Source organism: Ovis aries, chromosome 15, assembly GCF_016772045.2.
Source record: "Ovis aries strain OAR_USU_Benz2616 breed Rambouillet chromosome 15, ARS-UI_Ramb_v3.0, whole genome shotgun sequence".
In the NCBI taxonomy this organism is placed as follows: domain Eukaryota; kingdom Metazoa; phylum Chordata; class Mammalia; order Artiodactyla; family Bovidae; genus Ovis; species Ovis aries.
In genome coordinates this window covers 37,087,739-37,106,956 of record NC_056068.1, presented here as the reverse complement: position 1 = coordinate 37,106,956, position 19,218 = coordinate 37,087,739, and the positions used below count along the sequence as shown (strand labels likewise).

General features: G+C 42.3%; 1 protein-coding gene across 1 annotated transcript in view; it reads left to right on the top strand.

Moving 5' to 3' along the window:
* INSC (INSC spindle orientation adaptor protein) overlaps positions 1-8,286 on the top strand; it is a 133,272-nt gene extending 124,986 nt beyond the window's left edge. The window contains exons 13-14 of the mRNA XM_027979364.2: positions 1,340-1,416; positions 7,655-8,286. Coding sequence (XP_027835165.2) covers positions 1,340-1,416; positions 7,655-7,783 — 206 coding nt within the window. The 3' untranslated portion in view covers positions 7,784-8,286. The remainder of the gene's footprint in view (positions 1-1,339; positions 1,417-7,654) is intronic.
* The last annotated feature ends 10,932 nt before the right edge of the window (positions 8,287-19,218 follow it).

Here is a 19,218-nt window from a genome sequence, read left to right as displayed (position 1 = left end):
GACCTTCCTTTCCCCTGGGGCTGAAGCTAGAGAGAGGAGAGTCTAGAGAGGTTTAAGCTGGCCAGAGAGTGACTGACTCAGGGGCTTCCTTTTAATGAGGACCTCATTCTTTCATACTCTCATTCATCTCCTCATTCATTCACCCAGTTATTCACCTCCTCTTATTTACTTAGCCACTCATTCATTTCCTCGTGAATTCATCCTTTTGGTCATTCATTCATTACTTCATTTATCCACCACTATTTCATTCATAACTCACTCATTAAATCCCTCACTCATTCCTTCATTCAGTCAGTCCATCATTTACTTACCCAACAAATGTTTCCAGAGCACCCACTATGCTAGGCTCTGTTCTGAGTGCTGGGCATAAAACACTGGTTATAACCACAACCTGATGACAATGGTTTACAATCTAATGCAGGCAACAGATACAGAAAGAAAAGTTTGCACTTGAATAGCATCAAGTAAGGCTCAAAGGAGGTCGATGGCATGATTGGCACACAGAGGAAGTGGTCTACATTTACCTGGGTGGGGCAAATAATGTTTTAACACAGAAATGAATCCTTAGCTGTAGTTTGAGGAGTTATTCTGGTGTGAAGGCTAAGAAGGAGTGCCCCAGGTAGAGGCAGGAGATGGCAGTGTTCCTGACCATCCAGGCCCTGGAGGACAGCAAGAGGTGGCCCTGGGGCAGCATAGAGTCCTGGCTCCATAGTGACTTTATGGAGAATAAACATCAAGAATCTGTCTGTGCACTTTTTATTACTATCTTATGAGTTTTTCCCTGTTGTTTTCAGAGTTTGAGAGAAGTCATTTTGTACTGAAAAACAAGGTCATTTATTTTAGTTTTCTCTGTAAAGGCTTAGGAAATATTAGCCTACTCAATCTGTAGTCTTCTTTAATTTTAGCCACAATATATTTTCTGACTCAAATGGGCAATTGGGGAAGAAAAAGTTACTAAGATGTAAACATTGAGTTTAGCTCTGATAAAGTACCTGCATGGGAAGTTCTTTCTTAGAAGGACCTGCAGTATCTCCTGTGGCTCGTCCCTCTCCACTGTGGGTGAGCTCCATCCTGGCCAGTGTTCTGATGCTCAGGGAAAAGGTTTTGATGCTGCAGCTAATTCTGGGCCTGACCAAGGTTCATTTACACCTAAGGGAGCAGAAAATCTCCCCCACAGACTCCTCAGAGGGGTTTATCCCCCTTCCCTATCAATTGGCGGCCACCTGCCTCTACCCGGCTCCATGCAGAGGGCTGTGGTAAGAGACTGGAACACCTTTGGGTCAGGCCTGGCCACACCCATCCTGACCCAGGTGTGAGGGTCTCCCCATGTCTCTTGCAGGTATGTCCCGCCTCATTGAACTCTGCCGCTCGCCCTCAGAGAGGAACAGCAGCGACGCCGTGCTGGTGGCCTGCCTGGTGAGTTCCCAGTTTCCCCACCTCTTCCTTCCTGGGCTTTGGGGTTGCAGACCAGGGGCCAGGGGATCAGGCTATGCCACGGTTGACTTGGGTACAGGCAACTTATTCTGGGTTTCCACTTTTCTCTTTAAAATGGTAGCAAGAATACTTGTTTCACTAAGTTCATAAGATTGTGATGAAAATTATGCAAGGTCGTATAGGTAAAAGGAAGAGGCCTGGAGAACCTCCATTACACATGTTTAGTAGCTATGAACCTTTGAGGTTCTGGGGGATCTAATAGCAGGTCAAGACCAGAGGGGCTGGCTGGCAGGGTGCTGGGTGGTGCTGGTGATGCTGTGGTGCTTGCAGCGTATGGTTGCTAGGGTCTGATGTCTTCTGCCTGTTCCAAAGAGGACACTGTAAGAAAGCCTCCTTTCTTCCTCACGTAGAGCCCCTCTACTGGTGCTCTTCCAGCTTGTAGCTCCCTTCTTCTTTGTGGAGCAGGACAGGGTAGGACAAAGTATTATTTGGCCTGTCCCCAGGATGTTCACCCAACCAAGCTAGCACATCCTGAGCAGTCCCTACCCAACTTCTTGATGCTTGGGTCCACCATGAAAGTACCAACAGCACCAGATGGGGAGCAGGTGCCTTGTCTCTATAATCCTCCCTGTTAGGCTGCATCAAATCCTAAAGCAGAGCAGCTAGAAGCATCCAGGAGCAGGGAAGCCCATTGTGAAAACCCTTTAACTTCTAGAAGGGGGTGCAAAATCTTTGATTGGCCCTCAAAGACTGTGTAGGAGAAGGGACGGACCTCGAGGTTCTTCAGGCTGTTTCACAATAAAGCCCGTCCTCACTCCATCCTTTTCTTTCAAACTGATCCCATCCCATTTCTGGGAGCTCCTAACAGGCAGAGTGTGGTGGTAGGAATAGCAGGCATTTTAGTCAGACACACCTGTCTTGGTTTTGCCATTAGTGAGCTGTGTAACATTGGGTAGGCCACTAAGTGCTGTAAACTTTATTCAATAAATATTTGCTGAGTGATTATATGGGCCATGTACTCTTCTAGGCTTTGGGGATGACAGATGTGGGGAAAAAAAGAAAAAATCTCAGCTCTGATGGGGCTTTTATTTGGTACATGCAGAACAACCTTCATCTCTTCTGTGCCTTGGGCAAGCTGGTGAAACTTATGGAACCCTTCTCGGTATTAGTTTTAATCAGGCGTAAAGTAAAATATATAGATTTAAAAGGAAGGCAATCATTAAAATAATTATTAGGCTATTTAAACAGGTGACATAGTAATAGCAGTTCAGTTCAGTCACTCAGTCGTGTACAACTCTTTGCGACCTCATAGACTGCAGCACGCCAGGCTTCCCTGTCCATCACCAACTCCCGGAACTTGCTCAAACTCATGTCCATCAAGTTGGTGATGCCATCCAACCAACTCATGGATGCTGGAGTTGGACTCCTGGAATCTTGACTACCAATGAGCATAAATAATATTGAAAGTACTTCCAAAAACTGTAATGGGATGTGGAATTGTTACTGAACCAAACTTGGGTCCATATGCCCATGGGCAGTAAAGCCATTCACTGACACTGGTTTGTGGAGAAAGAAAGTGCAGTGTTTTTGCAGGTACCAAGTAAGGAGGTCAGGTAACCAGTGCTTAAAAGGCCCAAACTCCCTAAAGGCTTTCAGGGAAAGTTTTTTCAAGACAGGATAAAGGAGGAGGGTTTGTAGGGTGTGTGATCAACTCATGGACATTCTCCTGATTGGTTGGTGGTTAGGTGATCTGGAGTTAGCACATCACCCTTCTTATTTCAACTGTTCGAGAGTCTACGTGGGCAGCATAGAGTTAACTTCTTCCACCTGGTGGAGGTTTCAGTATCTGTAAAACAATTCAAAGGACATGGCTCAGAATATTACACACATCCACTGAGGAGAAACTAAAGGCCTCTGACTTTGTTTAATGGCTTAACTATCATCATTTTGTCTTGCTTGACTATTTTCCTTTTCTTTCTGCATTTCTCTTCTCTGATTAAATGTACTCTTTGGAACTCAGGGAAGTCTAGGAGACTAAAGTTTTTCTACAGACAAGAGGCAGGTAGAGGATACGTGGGGAGAGGTGTGCTGTTCCGCAAAGGCTCCATAGGGTCCTGAAAGTGAAAGTGTTAGTTGCTCAGTCATGTCCGACTCTGCGATCTCCTGGACTCTAGCCCGCCAGGCTCCTCTGTCCATGGAATTCTTCAGGCATACTGGAGTGGGTTGCCATTCCTTCTGCTTCTGGATCTTCCCGACCCAGGGTCCTGCTCAGTTACAAAAGTCCCCATGATTCCTGTTGGTGAACAAGTAACAGTTATTGGTGAGACTTCTTGATTTGTCACTGCATTCACAGCTGAAGGAAAGGCTATTTCATTCAATTGGAGGGCAGTGAATGTAAAGATACAATATTTTTCATTGCTTTTTTCCCCACAGACCGTAATTCTGTCTGGTCTGATGAGTACATGGAGAGAGTTAATACCTGCAAATACATAGTCACTGGTCGCAACGACTGCATCTTCACAACTTGGGTGGCCAGCAGCTGCCTGACACTGAATAAGCCCTAAAGAAATGTTGAGCAGTTATAAAACTTCATTCAGACATGGGGGCTTATTATGACTCATTTTCCATCTTTATCATTAGGTTGAAAAACAGCGCACAGACGGGCTTGGCCTCTATTTTCTATCACTTGAAGGACTTTCCGGTGGAAAAGGGATTAAATTTCTCCCTTGTGGACAGGTTTTTGGATGCTGAATAGAGGCCCTTCCTCCAGAATCCATCCTTAATGTGGCTGCTGGCCTGATTTTCCTCATGACAGTTTACAATCAGGACCTTTCCAAGAGCAGCCCTTCCCTGGGGCCCCCTTCCCTGTGGCCTACTGTCTATGTGCTCAGCCTTTTGTAGCCTGGCTCTGACCTCTGAAGACCTCCCACTGCCTACAGGCACTTTCCAGCTCAGGTCTGAGTGCCCTGAACCACCCTGACACTGAGCTTTGTTGCTTGTCCCAGGCAGATGCCCTCTCTACGGCTCTGCCTATACTCCCTTCAAGGCTCAGATCAAAGCCTTCAGGAGGCTCAAATACAAGGAGTACACAGGGTGTACCTGGGCCTTCCTGCTTGGATTTTGTTTTCCCCAGTAGAAAGCAGGCTGTGTTATCCTGTGTTCTTCGTGTTATGAGGGGAGGCCCTTGGAATTCCAAAGGCCTGCCTGATGCTGAAGGTCTTGACTTTTTGCCCAGACCTTCTTGTTTCCAGCCACGCTTTCTCCCCTTATGCCTAATGGCCCAGTCATGCTACCTTGGCTCATGGGAGGGGGTCTGTACTTCTCACCCTGTACCCTAGAAGCTTCTCAGGGCTGGGGTTCTTTCCCAGCTCTTGTGTTTCCATAGGGCCTTAGGTTTGGTGACTGTTTCTTGCCTGGCTGAGGAACCAATGGACTTGTCTGCCCACCCTGCTCCCCAGTGTTGGAGGGTGTTCACGATTTGACCCCCAGACGGGGCTCTATGCTGCCTGGCTTGTGAGCTGGGGGCCACTTGGAGCCTGGCCTGATGGGTGGAGTTGGGGGTACCTCTCTTGGCCCTCCCTAAGCCTTCTTCCAGAGTTCTTCAGGTGAAGGGAGGACACCTCACTTATCTCCCACATCTGGAAAAGCAGCCACACAGACTGCCTCTTGCAAACAGAATTGATTTTTCCTTAATGAAGCGGCTGTCAGAGGGCTGCAGGGCTTGTTTAAGACTTGGCTGTTTTCAGACTGTCTGGGAATGAGGTCCTGGGAATATTGGCTATTAACAACCCTCTGAGGAAAACAGAGGCCAAGGAAAAGGCTTCAGACGGGGAGGGGTCCTTTGAGCTCCTGAACCCTGAGGAGGGGATGGTCTGGGCTCATTTGGGTTCATGTCCTTCTGAGGACCCTGGAAACTGGAGGATGTCTATTTGCCCTTGTGGTTTTTTGGGTCTGTTTCTAATTCTCTCTTGTATTTTGTTTTTGCTTTTCTCTCCTTCTAAAGGTTGCCTCCTCCCTTAGGGATGTTGCTCTCTTTCTCTGCTCCCCCCATTCTTATTACCCCCTGAGTCCTCCCCCCTGTCTCGACTCCCTCCTCACCTCCTCCCACCTATTATCCTCTTGTTCCCTGGGTGTGCTCTTTTTTTCTCTGACACCATCTCTTTCTCTCTCCATCTCCCTTTCATGCTTACTCTCTTTTCTATCCAAGTTCATCTATGTCTCTCTTTTTATAGTTCCTTCTTGTTCTGTTTTTCTGATGCTCTTTTTCTCTGTGTGTAATTTCCTCCTTCTACCTCATTTTTTCTTTTCATAGGTCTATTTTCTATTTTTTTGTCTTCCTTTTGCTTTATTTTTACCCTTGATAATGTAAAATATATTGATGGCCTCATATTCTTGCATCTGTGGAAGATTCCTGATTCCATTTTTTACAGTGACACCTTGAAGGCAGTGGGGTTATTTCTCCCAGTTGGAGCCAAGAGGAATCAGAAAGGGTAATGGAGTTCAGCCTTTAGCCCTTGGGGACATCATACCCAGGAGAGGCAGGACACACTAGTTAGAGATAGTATCCTGGGATCTCCCTCCTGGCACCAGTAGCTAAGACTCTGCTCATGAGCAGAGATGCATGGCCCTTATCCTTGATCCAGCTTGAATATGGCAATGCCTGTTAGTCCAATAGACAAGCCATCCTCTCTTTACAGTAACTTGGCAATTTCTCAGCACTAGGTTACCTCTTATGTCTAGATAATGAGCTACATGTTTGCTCTATACTCAGTATAAGCTAGTGTTTCGGTCTTGTAGCATCCTGCCTGTGTTTAGGTCTGAGGGCCCTGGAATTGGACTACTGTGTGGTCTTGGGAAGGCCAATTTCCCTCTCTGAGTCTTAGTCTCATTTCTAAATTAGAGATCATGATCCTTACCTTGCTGTATCCTATGGGGATTAAATGCAATACTATGTAGATACTCAGTAAGAGTTTGCATTCCTCCTCCTTTGCTTCTCTGCCATTCCAGATAGCCTCCTCTCTGTTTTCCAAGGGAAGGGCATCCTTAAACTCCCATCTTGTTCCCTGCTGTATTTAGGTTTGAGAAGAGGGAAAGAATTAATATTCACTGAACACTTAGTGTGCATAGCTTCAGCTAACCAGCAAAGAGGTCTGGGTAGGTACACAGCATACATTTATAGTTTAAAGGTTGCTCTAGCAGTAAAACTCAGTTTAATATTTGTTCTTTTTTTTTTCCCCCCAGCAAGCATTTATTATTTATTTGAGTCCTGTGGCAAGCCTTGTTCTACCTGCTGTAGATAGAGCAAAAAGTACAATAGTCTCTGTTTTTGAGGAGCTTGGAGTCTGGTGTGGGAGATAAACACCTAAATAACAGTTGCAGTCGAGTGTGAGAAGGTCGAGGTAGACAGGAGAGAGGGATTTTCTCTGCTTCCAGGAATCAGGGAAGGCTTCACAGCGAAGGCGACAGTGGGCCAGGCCTTGCAGGATGAGGACACCTGCTGGGCAGAAAAGAGTGGGTAGAGGTTTCGTGTCAAGAGGAAAATCGGAGTAAGGGCACATGGACATAGAATAGGATGGCATACTCAGGGAAGAGCGCGACACTCAGTATATGGGGACCTGGTTTCACTCTGCTTGCACCTCTTTTTCCTGTTCATCCCCATCTTGGTGGCAGAATTTCCATCTCCTTCAACTTTATGACATTGTTTCTTCTCTCTCTTCCCTCCTCTCCATTCCTAATACTTTAGAACCTTGCTGAATTCATGGATGAATGATTATTCCTTGTTATTCTAATGTTCCTCTAGGGACCTGGAAGTGAGAATATAATTCCACGAATGCTTCTGGCAGTTCTAGTCTCTAAGAGAAACAAATCTTGAACTTAAATATGTCGCTAAATTGACCAAATCCTTAAAATGACAAATCTTCAAAACAATCAGTTTCCTAAGATGATTGAAAAACCAAGATGGCAAGATCGTTAAGACCATGAAAACTTTCAGAAGACATCCACCCTAGAGATCAAGGTACCAGTGAAGCAAGGTGACTGTGTCATAAGGTTGCTATGGTGACTAAGTGACCAGAAGGACCAGCCCACTAAGGTATCAAGGTGACGATGAGCTCAAATTGGCTGATAAATGAGCTACATACTGAAATGCATCTCTCAGGGAAGTTGCAGGCCTACATGAACCTGAGCAGACCCAGTGTGACCTCTTCTGTTTTTTCACTAGGCTGCTCTGCGTAGACTGGCCGGTGTCTGTCCTGAAGGCCTCCAGGACTCTGACTTCCAGCAGCTGGTCCAGCCCCGGCTTGTGGACTCTTTCTTACTCTGCAGCAACATGGAGGAGAGTTTTGTGTAGCAAGTGTGGGAGACAAAAGACATCTGGCATCATTCTCGAAACCCTATCTGAGTACATTCTTGTGAACATACCTGATTATATGCCAGCCCTTCACCTCCTTATTTATACTTAATTTATTTTTTATGTGAAATGAACAGAGGGCTAAATGTTCTGGCAACATCATCAGGCAGTCTGTGGTCTTTGGGAGTCTTTTTTTTTTTTTATAAATTTTTTGACTTCTGTGACCTTTTAGTTGCAGATGTTGAAATGCATAATGGCTAATATGACAGATTGTCATGGGTGATTTCACTTCCTCTTGCTTTCTCTACTCTCAGTATGTAATCTTGCATCCTTTTAAAAAAATTTTGAGAACCAGAGTATTTTAGCTGCCCAGCAGTTTTTTTAAAAGTTAGATTTGTTCTTTCTAAAATATTGTAAATGAATTTCATAGTTGCACAGACTATACTGGAAGGAAATTCTAGTTTTATTCTTAATAAATGTAATCATATAAAATGTTTCTTGAATTTTCTGATCATATTATGTCTTAGACTAAGTTCTTGCTCCCCAAAGTTTCATGCCACAAAAACTTTCTCAACTATTAAAACTGCATAGAAGCTTATATTGTCTTCATAGTTGTGTAAATGGGTCAAGTTCTGAGTGATTTAGTGAGAAAGCAAAAGATTTCCAAAGCCCCAGCAACTCAGTTTCCTTTGGCTTGCTTTTTTTAACCTCATAGTAAATAGTATCCTCAGATGAGGTGTTAAGTAATCAAAACTTAACTCATTGACACCAACACAGACATATGGGCAGATCAGTGGAATAAACTCACATACCTACAGTCAATCTTTGACAAAGGAGGCAAAAATATACAGTGGAGCAAAGACAGTTTCTTTAATAAGTGGTGCTGGGAAAAACTGGATAGTCACATGTAAAAGAATAAAATTAGAACATTCCCTAATACCATATAAACAACACAGAAATAAAATAAAACACAAAAATAAACCCCAAATGGATTAAAGACCTAAATGTAAGACTGAATACTATAAAACTCCTAGAGGAAAATACAGGCAGAAAAGTCTTTGACGTAAATTGAAGCGATACTTTCTTGGATCTGTCTCCTAGAGTAATGGAAATTAAAACAAAACTAAACAGATGAGACCTAATTAAATTTAAAAGCTTTTGTAAAGCTAATGAAACCATAAGCAAGATGAAAAGACAATCTACAGAATGGGAGAAAATATTTGCAAACAATATGATCAACAAGAGATTAATTTCTAAAATATACAAACAACTCATAAAGCTCAATATCAAAAAATACGAACAACCCAACCAAAAAATAGGTAGAAGATCTAAATAGATATTTCTTCAAAGAAGACATATAGACAGTCAGTTGGCACATGAAAAGGTGCTCAACATTGCTAATTATTAGAGAAATGCAAATCAAAACTCCAATGAAGTATCATCTCACACTGGTTAAAATGGCCATCATCAAAAAGTCTACAAATATATGAATGCTGGAGAGGGTGGTGGGAGTGTAAACTGGTGTAGCCACTGTGGAGAGCAGTATGGCCAGTCCTTAAAAAACTAAAATTCGAGTTACTAAACGATCCAGCACTCCCACTCCTGGGCATATCCAGATGAAACTCTAATTTGAAAAGATACATGCATCCCAATGTACATTTCAACAGTATTCACAATAGCCAAGGCATGGAAGCAACCTAAATGTCTATTGGCAGATGAACCGATAAAGAAGATCTGGTATATATGTACAATGGAATATTACTTCTCCATAAAAAGTAATGAGCTAAAGCCATTTGCAGTATTATGTCAAAAGAGCAAGACATATACCATATGGAATCGCTTATATGTGGCATCTAAAAAAAATTGAACTAATTTATAAAACAGAAAGAGACTCATGGACTTCAGAAACAAACTTACGGTTACCAAAGAGGAAAGGGAGGAGGAGGGATAAATTAGGATTTGGGGTTTACCTAAATTTTGGATATATTAATTATACACATATACACTTTGCTGTTGTTTAGTCGCTAAGTTGTGTCTGGCTCTGCAACTTCATGGACTACAGCCTGCCAGGCTCCTCTGTCCATGGGATTTCCTAGGAATAATACTGGAGTGGGTTGCCATTTCCTTCTCCAGGGGATCTTACCACTGCTATATATAAAACAGACAACCAACAAGAACCTATGACTGTACAGCACAGAAAATTAAACTCAGTATTCTGTGATCACCTATAAAGGAAAAGAATCTGGAAAAGGATGTAAATGCGTATTACTGAATCACTTTGATGTATAGCTGAAGCTGACACAATGATTTACAATGCAGCTGTGGTGATAGCTGTAATTGTAAATCAATACTATTTTAATAAAATAATATAGACTAAAAAGGAATAAAGATTTTTAAAAATGATTCCATTTATATCCTCCATTATAGATGGGGAAACTGAGGCTTGAAGAGGTTAAGTATATTGCCAAAATTAAATAGTTATTACTAATGTGGGGACTGAAATCACATCTCTCTGATTTCAGAGGCTAACTGGGAAGAAAGCAGGAACTTAGCACCAGGTCCTTACTATAAGGTAAATATGGATCTGGACCTGTGCTGAACCATCATCCTCTAGCAAACATACTGTGAGGGTCTGTTCTGGGCCCAGGGAAGGAAAGTAGAAATGAGTAAATGTTGGTATCACCTGTGAATTTGGACTGGAAGGTGGTTGGTTAGTTGTCAGTAAACCAGCCACTTGAAAACCTGTAAAGTATACTGGTTAAAAAAACAGTGTGAGCTCAGCAGCCCACCTTGGTTTGAATCCTGGCTCTGCCACTTGCTAACTGTTAGGTAGGGCTCATATCCTCTCTGTGCCTCTGGTTTCTCACCTGTAAGATGAGGTAATGATGGTGCCTTAATCCTAGAGCTGCTGTGAGAATTAAATGTGTTCATACTTGGAAAAGGCTTAGATTAGTGCCTAATGACAAGTGCACAGTAAATGTGGCTACAGTTAAAGTCAACTAAATCCCATGTTTGCATTTATGCTAGTTCTCTGAGCCGTTTTACAGTGTCTCAGATATGGGACTGGTTAGAAACAGAGAATTTATCCTGCAAAGGATGTAGGGACCATCTAGTCCCATCTCTACATCCTTCACTTAGGAGTAAAGACACTTGCCTAAAACGACACAGCAAATTAATAGAAGAGCTGGGAAAGTCCCAGCAAATTATAACAGCTATCACCACAGCTGCCTATTTTGAGCACCTGCTCTGTGCTAGGCACTGTAACATTCACAACTTCATTAAATTTCTAAAATGACTCTAAGTAATTATTATTAACTTCTTCTCACAAATAAGGAAACTGATATACAGAGAGACTCTGTGTCCCACCCAATAACACACAACTGGTAATGGGAGATAGGACTGAGCAAAGACTGTCTGACACTAACCCCATGATTGTTCCTCTTTAGTGCACAGATGTTTTATGCATAAACCCAAACATCATGCTCTATCTTAAAAACAGAAGTATAACACTTTGGCAAATTCTGAACTTTCATTTTATTTGAAAAATATATATTAATATTTTGCATTTAAAAAATTTAATTGAAGTATGGTTGATTTACAATGTGTTTAATTTCTGCTATACAGCAAAGTGACTCAGTTATACATATATATTCTTTTTCATATTGTATGCTATTATGTTTTATCCCATGATATTGAATATATCAATAGTTCCCTGTGCTGTATAGTAAGACCTTGTTAGTTTGCATTTTTAATTACATAATTTTAATCTCTGATAAACTTTAGTTATTCATTTGTTAAAATTATAATAATAGATGTGAAGATTATTTCAGAGAGCAAGTGAATAGGAATGAGACAATGAAATATAACTTAATCAAAGCAGAAATTCTGTGCCATTTCTGATCAATACCAGGAAAATCTTTAAAATAGCTTCTCCTTAGCCTAGTTTCAGAGTAAAGCATCAAAGACAAGTCAAAGCAGGTGCTGTATGTTTTCATTTCCAATTTCAAAGCAGTGACAGCTTTTGGGAACAATTGTTTTAAAATTCCTTTTTGTTAGAGATTTCTGATGGTCCCTTTGTAGAGATTCTGTTTATGTCCACGTTCTCTGTCTCCTTCGCTGTGATTTTTATCTGTGATTCTTTATACTGTTTGGGGCTACCCATGACTGATAAAAACAGAAATTAGAGGATATTTACATGTGTGTATTCATGAGTCTCCTACCTGAGGCCTTGAAGAAAGCCAAGGAGTCCAGATAGAAATCCATGAATGGCTATTTGCATATTTTCACTTTCAACAACACATAAAAATGAGATTGTCAATTTACTCACATCATTTACATGGTATTTTCTTTAAAGTCCATGGTCTCTTTCCATCCTGGGACTAAATTGGTTGCACTGCAGGTGTATAAACCTTTGAAACGGAGTCATTTCTCACTTTGGTGGGGGCCATGATGACCTTGAATGACATTCAGGATGGGGGGTAACACTCCGAGTGAGGCTCCCTGGGTTTCTGCCCTCAGGGAAGGTTAGGAAAGAGAAAGAGAAGCTCTCCGGGTTAGGAGCTCTCAGCTCCATTTTTCAGGTCAGGTTTCTGCCACTGCTCCAGGCATGTGGTGCAGTCAGTCCCCTGGACCCGCAGGTGCCTTGAAGTTCGAGGTGGGGGAGGGGCATGCTAAGTTTTGAGGTCTTTGAAAAAGTTATTCTTTACATTTCAAACATATTAAAATTTAATAATGAGCTTCCCTATACTTCTACAGTGCTTCTCAAGTTAAAAGTTCATTTGGGAAGTTCCATTTCGATGGTTCATCTTGAGAAAAGCACCATGTGACCCATCTGATGGCTGGATGGCATCACCGACTTGATGGATGTGAGTTTGAGTGAACTCCGGGAGTTGGTGATGGATAAGGAGGCCTGGCATGCTGCAATTCATGGGGTCGCAAAGAGTCGGACACAACTGAGCGACTGAACTGAATTGAACTGACCCATCTGAGGAAATTCACTGTCTCATACCAGGTTGACACTTTCCTTATGGATGTCCTTGTAGAACAGTTTCCAAATTTTGAGTAAGACATTTCAAAGGCCCACATAGCAGACAAGGAAAGTAGAAGTCTTTCTTTAAAATTCACATCCAACTTCACTTTCCACCTCCAGAAAGCAAATTTTGATTTTCCAGCATTTTCCTCAAGAGCCTAGTATTTGGATCTCTCCCACAGCTGTTCTTCAGAGAGTAATAAACACAGAGGACTGCAAAAGCAGAAGGCACCTTTGTATATCAGATGTCACACCACCAAAAAGGAAAAAAGTGACCTTTGGTAAAGGCAGTCAATCTCTCTGCCATTGCCCCTCAGGAAGGCTCCCATCACTCCATCTATGCTGGCAGCTCTGAGTCAAATGACCAGTGGACGTTTTCAGTTTCTCTAAGAACTTGCCTGCCGGGGTCCAGCCCCGGTGGATCCAGGGTGATTCGAAGGTGGGGGGACGGAGTCGGCGTCTTTGGAAAAATACATATTTAATCACAGATATAGAGAGATTAGAAATGGATAGTGTAGTAGGAAGATTAGTGGAGAGAAGGAGGCTGAATAACTTGGATTACGTGGAATAGCATCCATGCTCCAGATGGGAATTCAGCCAGAAAAACGGGAGCAAGAAAGAAGCGACATGGGGGAATCAGTCTTTCCGGAAACTGATCCGATTTCTTTATTTTTGGGTTTGCTTATATACCTTTTGTTACACATAGGGATGAATACAGAGTCACACGGGGGTCAGCAGTCCTGACCTTTATCAAAATCAGGTGCTTCACATAAATGTATTAAAAAAAAGGTCTTAGGGATATTACATCATCTTCAGGCCATGAGTGAGACCTGCTTACATTTTATGATCCTTTCTTTCTGATAACCAAAAAAACTTACTTCTTCCAAGGGTGTTTTTTCTTAAACCAGGCACCACCCTCCAAATAAAGTTACATTCCTATAGGGTGAGGGTGTAGTGAGTTACAGTCAAGAAAGGAATTTATTCAACCCAAGGTTCACATGATTAGTCTTAAAGGTTAACACTTATTTCTCCTATATGCTTAAAGGTTAATACTTATTTCTCCTATATGCTAGTTATATTCATTATAAGGGTAGGGAACATGGAGATTTAGCAGCAAACATCAACCCAACAAATGAAAATCCTTTCACCAATGCTCCCCTTAAGATCTATTTAGTCTTCAGATATCATAAAGTTACATTCTTACACAGCAAGGACACAGTGATATATAACAAAGTACAGTGATCTATTACAAAAGAGAAAATCCATTAACTCAAAAAGTCTAGTATTGCTAACATCAAAAACTACCATATTTCCTTTGCTATATTCCAAATACATTGATTAATATATTCCCAGGTACCTAAGGATATAGAGGCCTGGCGGCGATCATTGACTCAACAAGAAGAAAAAGTCCTACGCTAATTAAGACTCTCAAAATACTCCAAAACTCTCTGTGCTGTTTATGGTTGAGAGGTAGTAAACAATCATGTGCCTAGTGGCGGCAGTAAGGATAATCCTGTCACACAAGCTAGTCTGTCAGCAGAGAGGTTTGACCTGAGACATCCTTGTCCCACCCAGAGCAGGGAATTAGCAGCAATTATTGACACAACAAATGAAGAGACCCTTCACCAATATAATTCCTAACCAACTATACTAATAATTTTAACTCCCCAAAATAATTTGCCTTTAGTAAGTCTAAAACATCTCATGCCTCTCAGGTTGGGAGGCTGTAAGCAATCACATGTGGCCGGACAAACCTATACAGGTGGGCTAGATAACCTTCAGAGGAGTCTGTAAGCTGAAACACTCTTGTCACGCCCAAGAATTTTTATTGCCTTGGAGCTGCACGTTTACTCCTTCTCAGAGAGAAACGGTTATGGGGGAGAGCCCCCCGTAAAGTCAGAGGTGTAGGTGAGAGCGTAAAACAGACTCTGTTTTGGGGGTTAGATGCTCGGGAACAGGGGGTTTCCTGAGGCTTGATCACGCCTTTGCATATGCCAAGCCTCCTTCCTCATGACCTTTGCCATGGGCGGAATTCCTCACGCTGGCCCCCGGCACTTGCCGATGTTAGCCATTTGTTTTATCCCTTGGCACCTGAGTTTGATGGCCTTGTGGAGCACTTGCATGTACTGGTGGGCTTTCTTCTCCTCCCTGCAGTTGACCATATGAGCCCGTTTCAGCTGCACTGTATCTTTTGCCTTTAAGATCAAGACTTCCTTCACTTTGCTGAATCTCATGTCAGCTGTGGCATAAACCATGGACAAAGGAGACCACAGAGCTGACTATATTCTAGGCTGTTCACTTGCAAGAATATCTGGGAGCCTTTCTGTAGTTTACAAGTTACTATTTAACTCACTTTTGTAGGATTGGCTACTCACTGTGACTTCTGACCAAAGGACAGTGGTGTCAATATCCTGTCCCAAAGACCTGTCCAGGAGAGTCAGGGAGTGGGGCACATACCTCATCTCCAGCCTCTGCCTTCCTCCTACAGGCACATCCCATAGGGCTCTCTCAGGCCAACTTGAATTTTTAATACTTATTCATCAATTAAAATATCTTCCCTCGCATCTTTGTTGTTTAGTGATATTCCTTAATAGTTGAAATGGCTCTCCTTCTACTGCTTGTAACTTCCTTAGCAACGGAACCTGCTAAACCCTGAAATCATAAAATTGCAGAATCACAAAATACAATTGATGATCTACACAATCTTTGCAAAGACGGGAACCAGGGAGCTCATGTAGTGCAAGCCCAATACTCACATATGTGTGTGCTAAGTTGCTTCAGTCATGCCTGACTCTGGGAGACCCTATGGACTGTAGCCTGCCCAGGTTCCTCTGTCCATGGGGTTCTCCAGGCAAGAATACTAGAGTGGGTTGCATTTCCTCCTCCAGGGGACCCTCCTGACCCAGGGATCGAACCCACATCTCTCATGTCTCCTGCATTCACAGGCAGGTTCTTTACCACTAGCGCCACCTGGGAAGCCCCAAGACTCATGTACTTATTGTTATTTACTGTTCAGATGACATTGTTCTCTGTATTTTTCTTAATGTGTAGAACAGTCCAAAACGAATCAATAAGATGTTAAGAGGAGTGTATCAGCACACCTAGGACAAGCATGGCCTGTTGTCTGGTTACTGATTTTTAAGGCTGTGATAAACCCAAAGCCCTGCCCCATCTTTGGTGATAAAGGGAGAGGTTGCTGGTGACTAAAGAGGCTAAGGATCCATCCAGATGGGCTTCCATCCAGAAGAAAGCCAATAGCTGGCTCAGACTATTATTTATTTTTAGAAATAGCCACCTTATTCACCGGTTCATCTTTTGAAGTTTTTTATAATTGAAAATGCATTATTCGTCTTGCTCTGGAGTCAAGATGTAAGATCAGAATGTCGCCAATTAAAGGAGCAGGTCTTCTGGAAAATATCATTGCTGATGCTAACAGTCATACAATACCCATCCTAGAGAGAGCTCTCCAGGGCAGTAGCTGATGTAATTTGATGTGTTAATACTCGGCCTGGACAGACTCAAGAATTCATATTGACATCTGCTGAACCCTTTGAATACGTCCCAGACTAAGTTGGAACTAGAATTCTGAAGCAGAACTCCCAACAGTATGCTTCAGGTGCTGTCTGCCCTGGGGCGGGTCTGGCAGCAGGCTGAGATATGCAACTTGAAATCAAATTTAAGAACTTTTGCTCACTGCCCACATTTAACATAACACATCCATGGCAGAATAAGGCAGGACATCTAGGGTATAATTAACAATCACTATTCCGTGGCAGCCTCAGCAACACAAATGCCAATTTGCTTGTCAAATTCCAAAGAGAGAGGAAGGGGCCATGTGGTAAGCATACGATACAAAGTCCTTGTTGTCTGGGCCCAACTCAGCAATTGCTTTGTCCTTGTGTAGCAGGAAAGGAAATCGTGTCAGATACTGGTCCACTGGGCTCTAGATCACTTTCTGAACAGCTCTCCAGTATCAGATACTGATTCAGTCGAGTTCTATGGGTCAGTTGGTGAATCAGTAAAGATGTAAATAGAGATCATGAACCCAAGGAGAGGCAGTTCAGAGAACTGACACAAAGTTCCTTTATTTGGGGCTTGCTGGATACAGATTGAAAGCACTAATAGTCATTAGACTTTGTTATTGCTTAATAAAGACAAGAAAGTGACTTATTACTTAATAATTGCACTTTGATAGGATAATTTTATCTAAAAGTAAGGTTATTTTTACAAATGAATGAGGAGAATTCCACTGTGGTATAAATGTTGAAAGCTACTTCTGTAGCTAATCATGAAATTATTTCTTTTTCCTCTGAAAAGGAATTGATCATGCCATAAATAACTAAATTTTACCTCTTTTACCTCGTATTCTCTCAATGTAAAGAAAGAGTTGTATTATTGAGTTGAAATGAGATTTCTAAGCAGATTTCAGCCATGTTTTTCCTATTGTTGGATAAAAGTCAGTTCTCAGACCTTTTCTGTTTAGGAGACAGCTCAGATAATTGATCGTAGCTTCCTGTATGGCTGTATTGATGGGAATTCTGAGAAGGGCAGGATGGTATACTCTTCTCGTAGAGGCAACATCTCAGAGTAGCTGAAGTCTTGCTTCTGGAGCCAGGCTGTTCTGTTGCTTGATTAATCTTGGACAAGTTTTCTCTTCATGTTTTAGTGTCATTAGCTGTAAAATGCTAAACAACACTTTTATCATGGGATTATTGTTAGGAGTAAATGAATGAATTTGGTAGAGAGCTTTAGAAAAGTAACATATTTAGCTATTGTTACTATTTTCATCATCATTAATTAGTAATGCCTGCCAGTGATGAGGGCGGCAAGAGTAGTGCAAGAAATGACAAGGATTTTACCATTTGATCCTAAAGGACAATATTTGCTTCTCCTGTTGATCTGAGTTTTCATTCTGCCACAGTCTCACATTTTCGTTTTTTCACTCTGTCTTTCTACACCCCCCACACTAGGCCAACTTCCACTTTGCCTCAGATAGTCGACTCTACTTTCCTATACCAGGACTGGGAAAGTGCTGCACTCAATGTGCCAGCAAATTTGGAAAACTCAGCAGTGGCCACAGGACTGGAAAAGGTCAATTTTCATTCCAATCCCAAAGAAAGGCAATGCCAAAGAATGCTCAAACTACCGCACAATTGCACTCATCTCATATGCTAGTAAAGTAATGCTCAAAATTCTCCAAGCCAGGCTCCAGCAGTCCGTGAACCGTGAACTTCCTGATGTTCAAGCTGGTTTTAGAGAAGGCAGAGGAAAGTGAAAGTGAAGTCGCTCGGTCATGTCTGACTCTTTGCCACCCCATGGACTGTAGCCTACCAGGCTTCTCTGTCCATAGGATTTTCAAAGCAAGGATACTGGAGTGGGTTGTCATTTCCTTTTCCAGGAGATCTTCCCAACCCAGGGATTGAACCTGGGTCTCCTGCATTGTAGGCAGATGCTTTACCATCATAGGCAGAGGAACCAGAGATCAAATTGCCAACATCATCTGGATCATCATAAAAGCAAGAGAGCTCCAGAAAAACATCTATTTCTGTTTTATTGACTATGGCAAAGCCTTTGACTGTGTGGATCACGATAAACTGTGGAAAATTCTGAAAGAGATGGGAATACCAGACCACCTGACTTGCCTCTTGAGAAATCTGTATGCAGGTCAGGAAGCAACAGTGAGAACTGGACATGGAACAACAGACTGGTTCCAAATAGGAAAAGGTGTACATCAAGGCTGTATATTGTCACCCTGCTTATTTAACTTATATGCAGAGTACATCATGAGAAATGCTGGGCTGGAAGAAACACAAGCTGGAGTCAAGATTGCTGGCAGAAATATCAATAACCTCAGATATGCAGATGACACCACCCTTATGGCAGAAAGTGAAGAGGAACTAAAAAGCCTCTTGATGAATGTGAAAGTGGAGAGGCAAAAAGTTGGCTTAAAGCTCAACATTCAGAAAACGAAGATCATGGCATCTGGTCCCATCACTTCATGGGAAATAGATGGGGAAACAGTGGAAACAGTGTCAGACTTTCTTTTTTGGGGCTCCAGAATCACTGCAGATGGTGACTGCAGCCATGAAATTAAAAGATGCTTGCTCCTTGGAAGAAAAGTTATGACCAACCTAGATAGGATATTAAAAAGCAGAGACATTATTTTGCCGACTAAGGTCCGTCTAGTCAAGGTTATGGTTTTTCCTATGGTCATGTATATATGTGAGAGTTGGACTGTGAAGAATGCTGAGCGCCGAAGAACTGATGCTTTTGAACTGTGGTGTTGGAGAAGACTCTTGAGAGTCCCTTGGACTGCAAGGAGATCCAACCAGTCCATTCTGAAGGAGATCAGCTCTTGAATTTCTTTGGAAGGAATGATGCTAAAGCTGAAACTCCAGGACTTTGG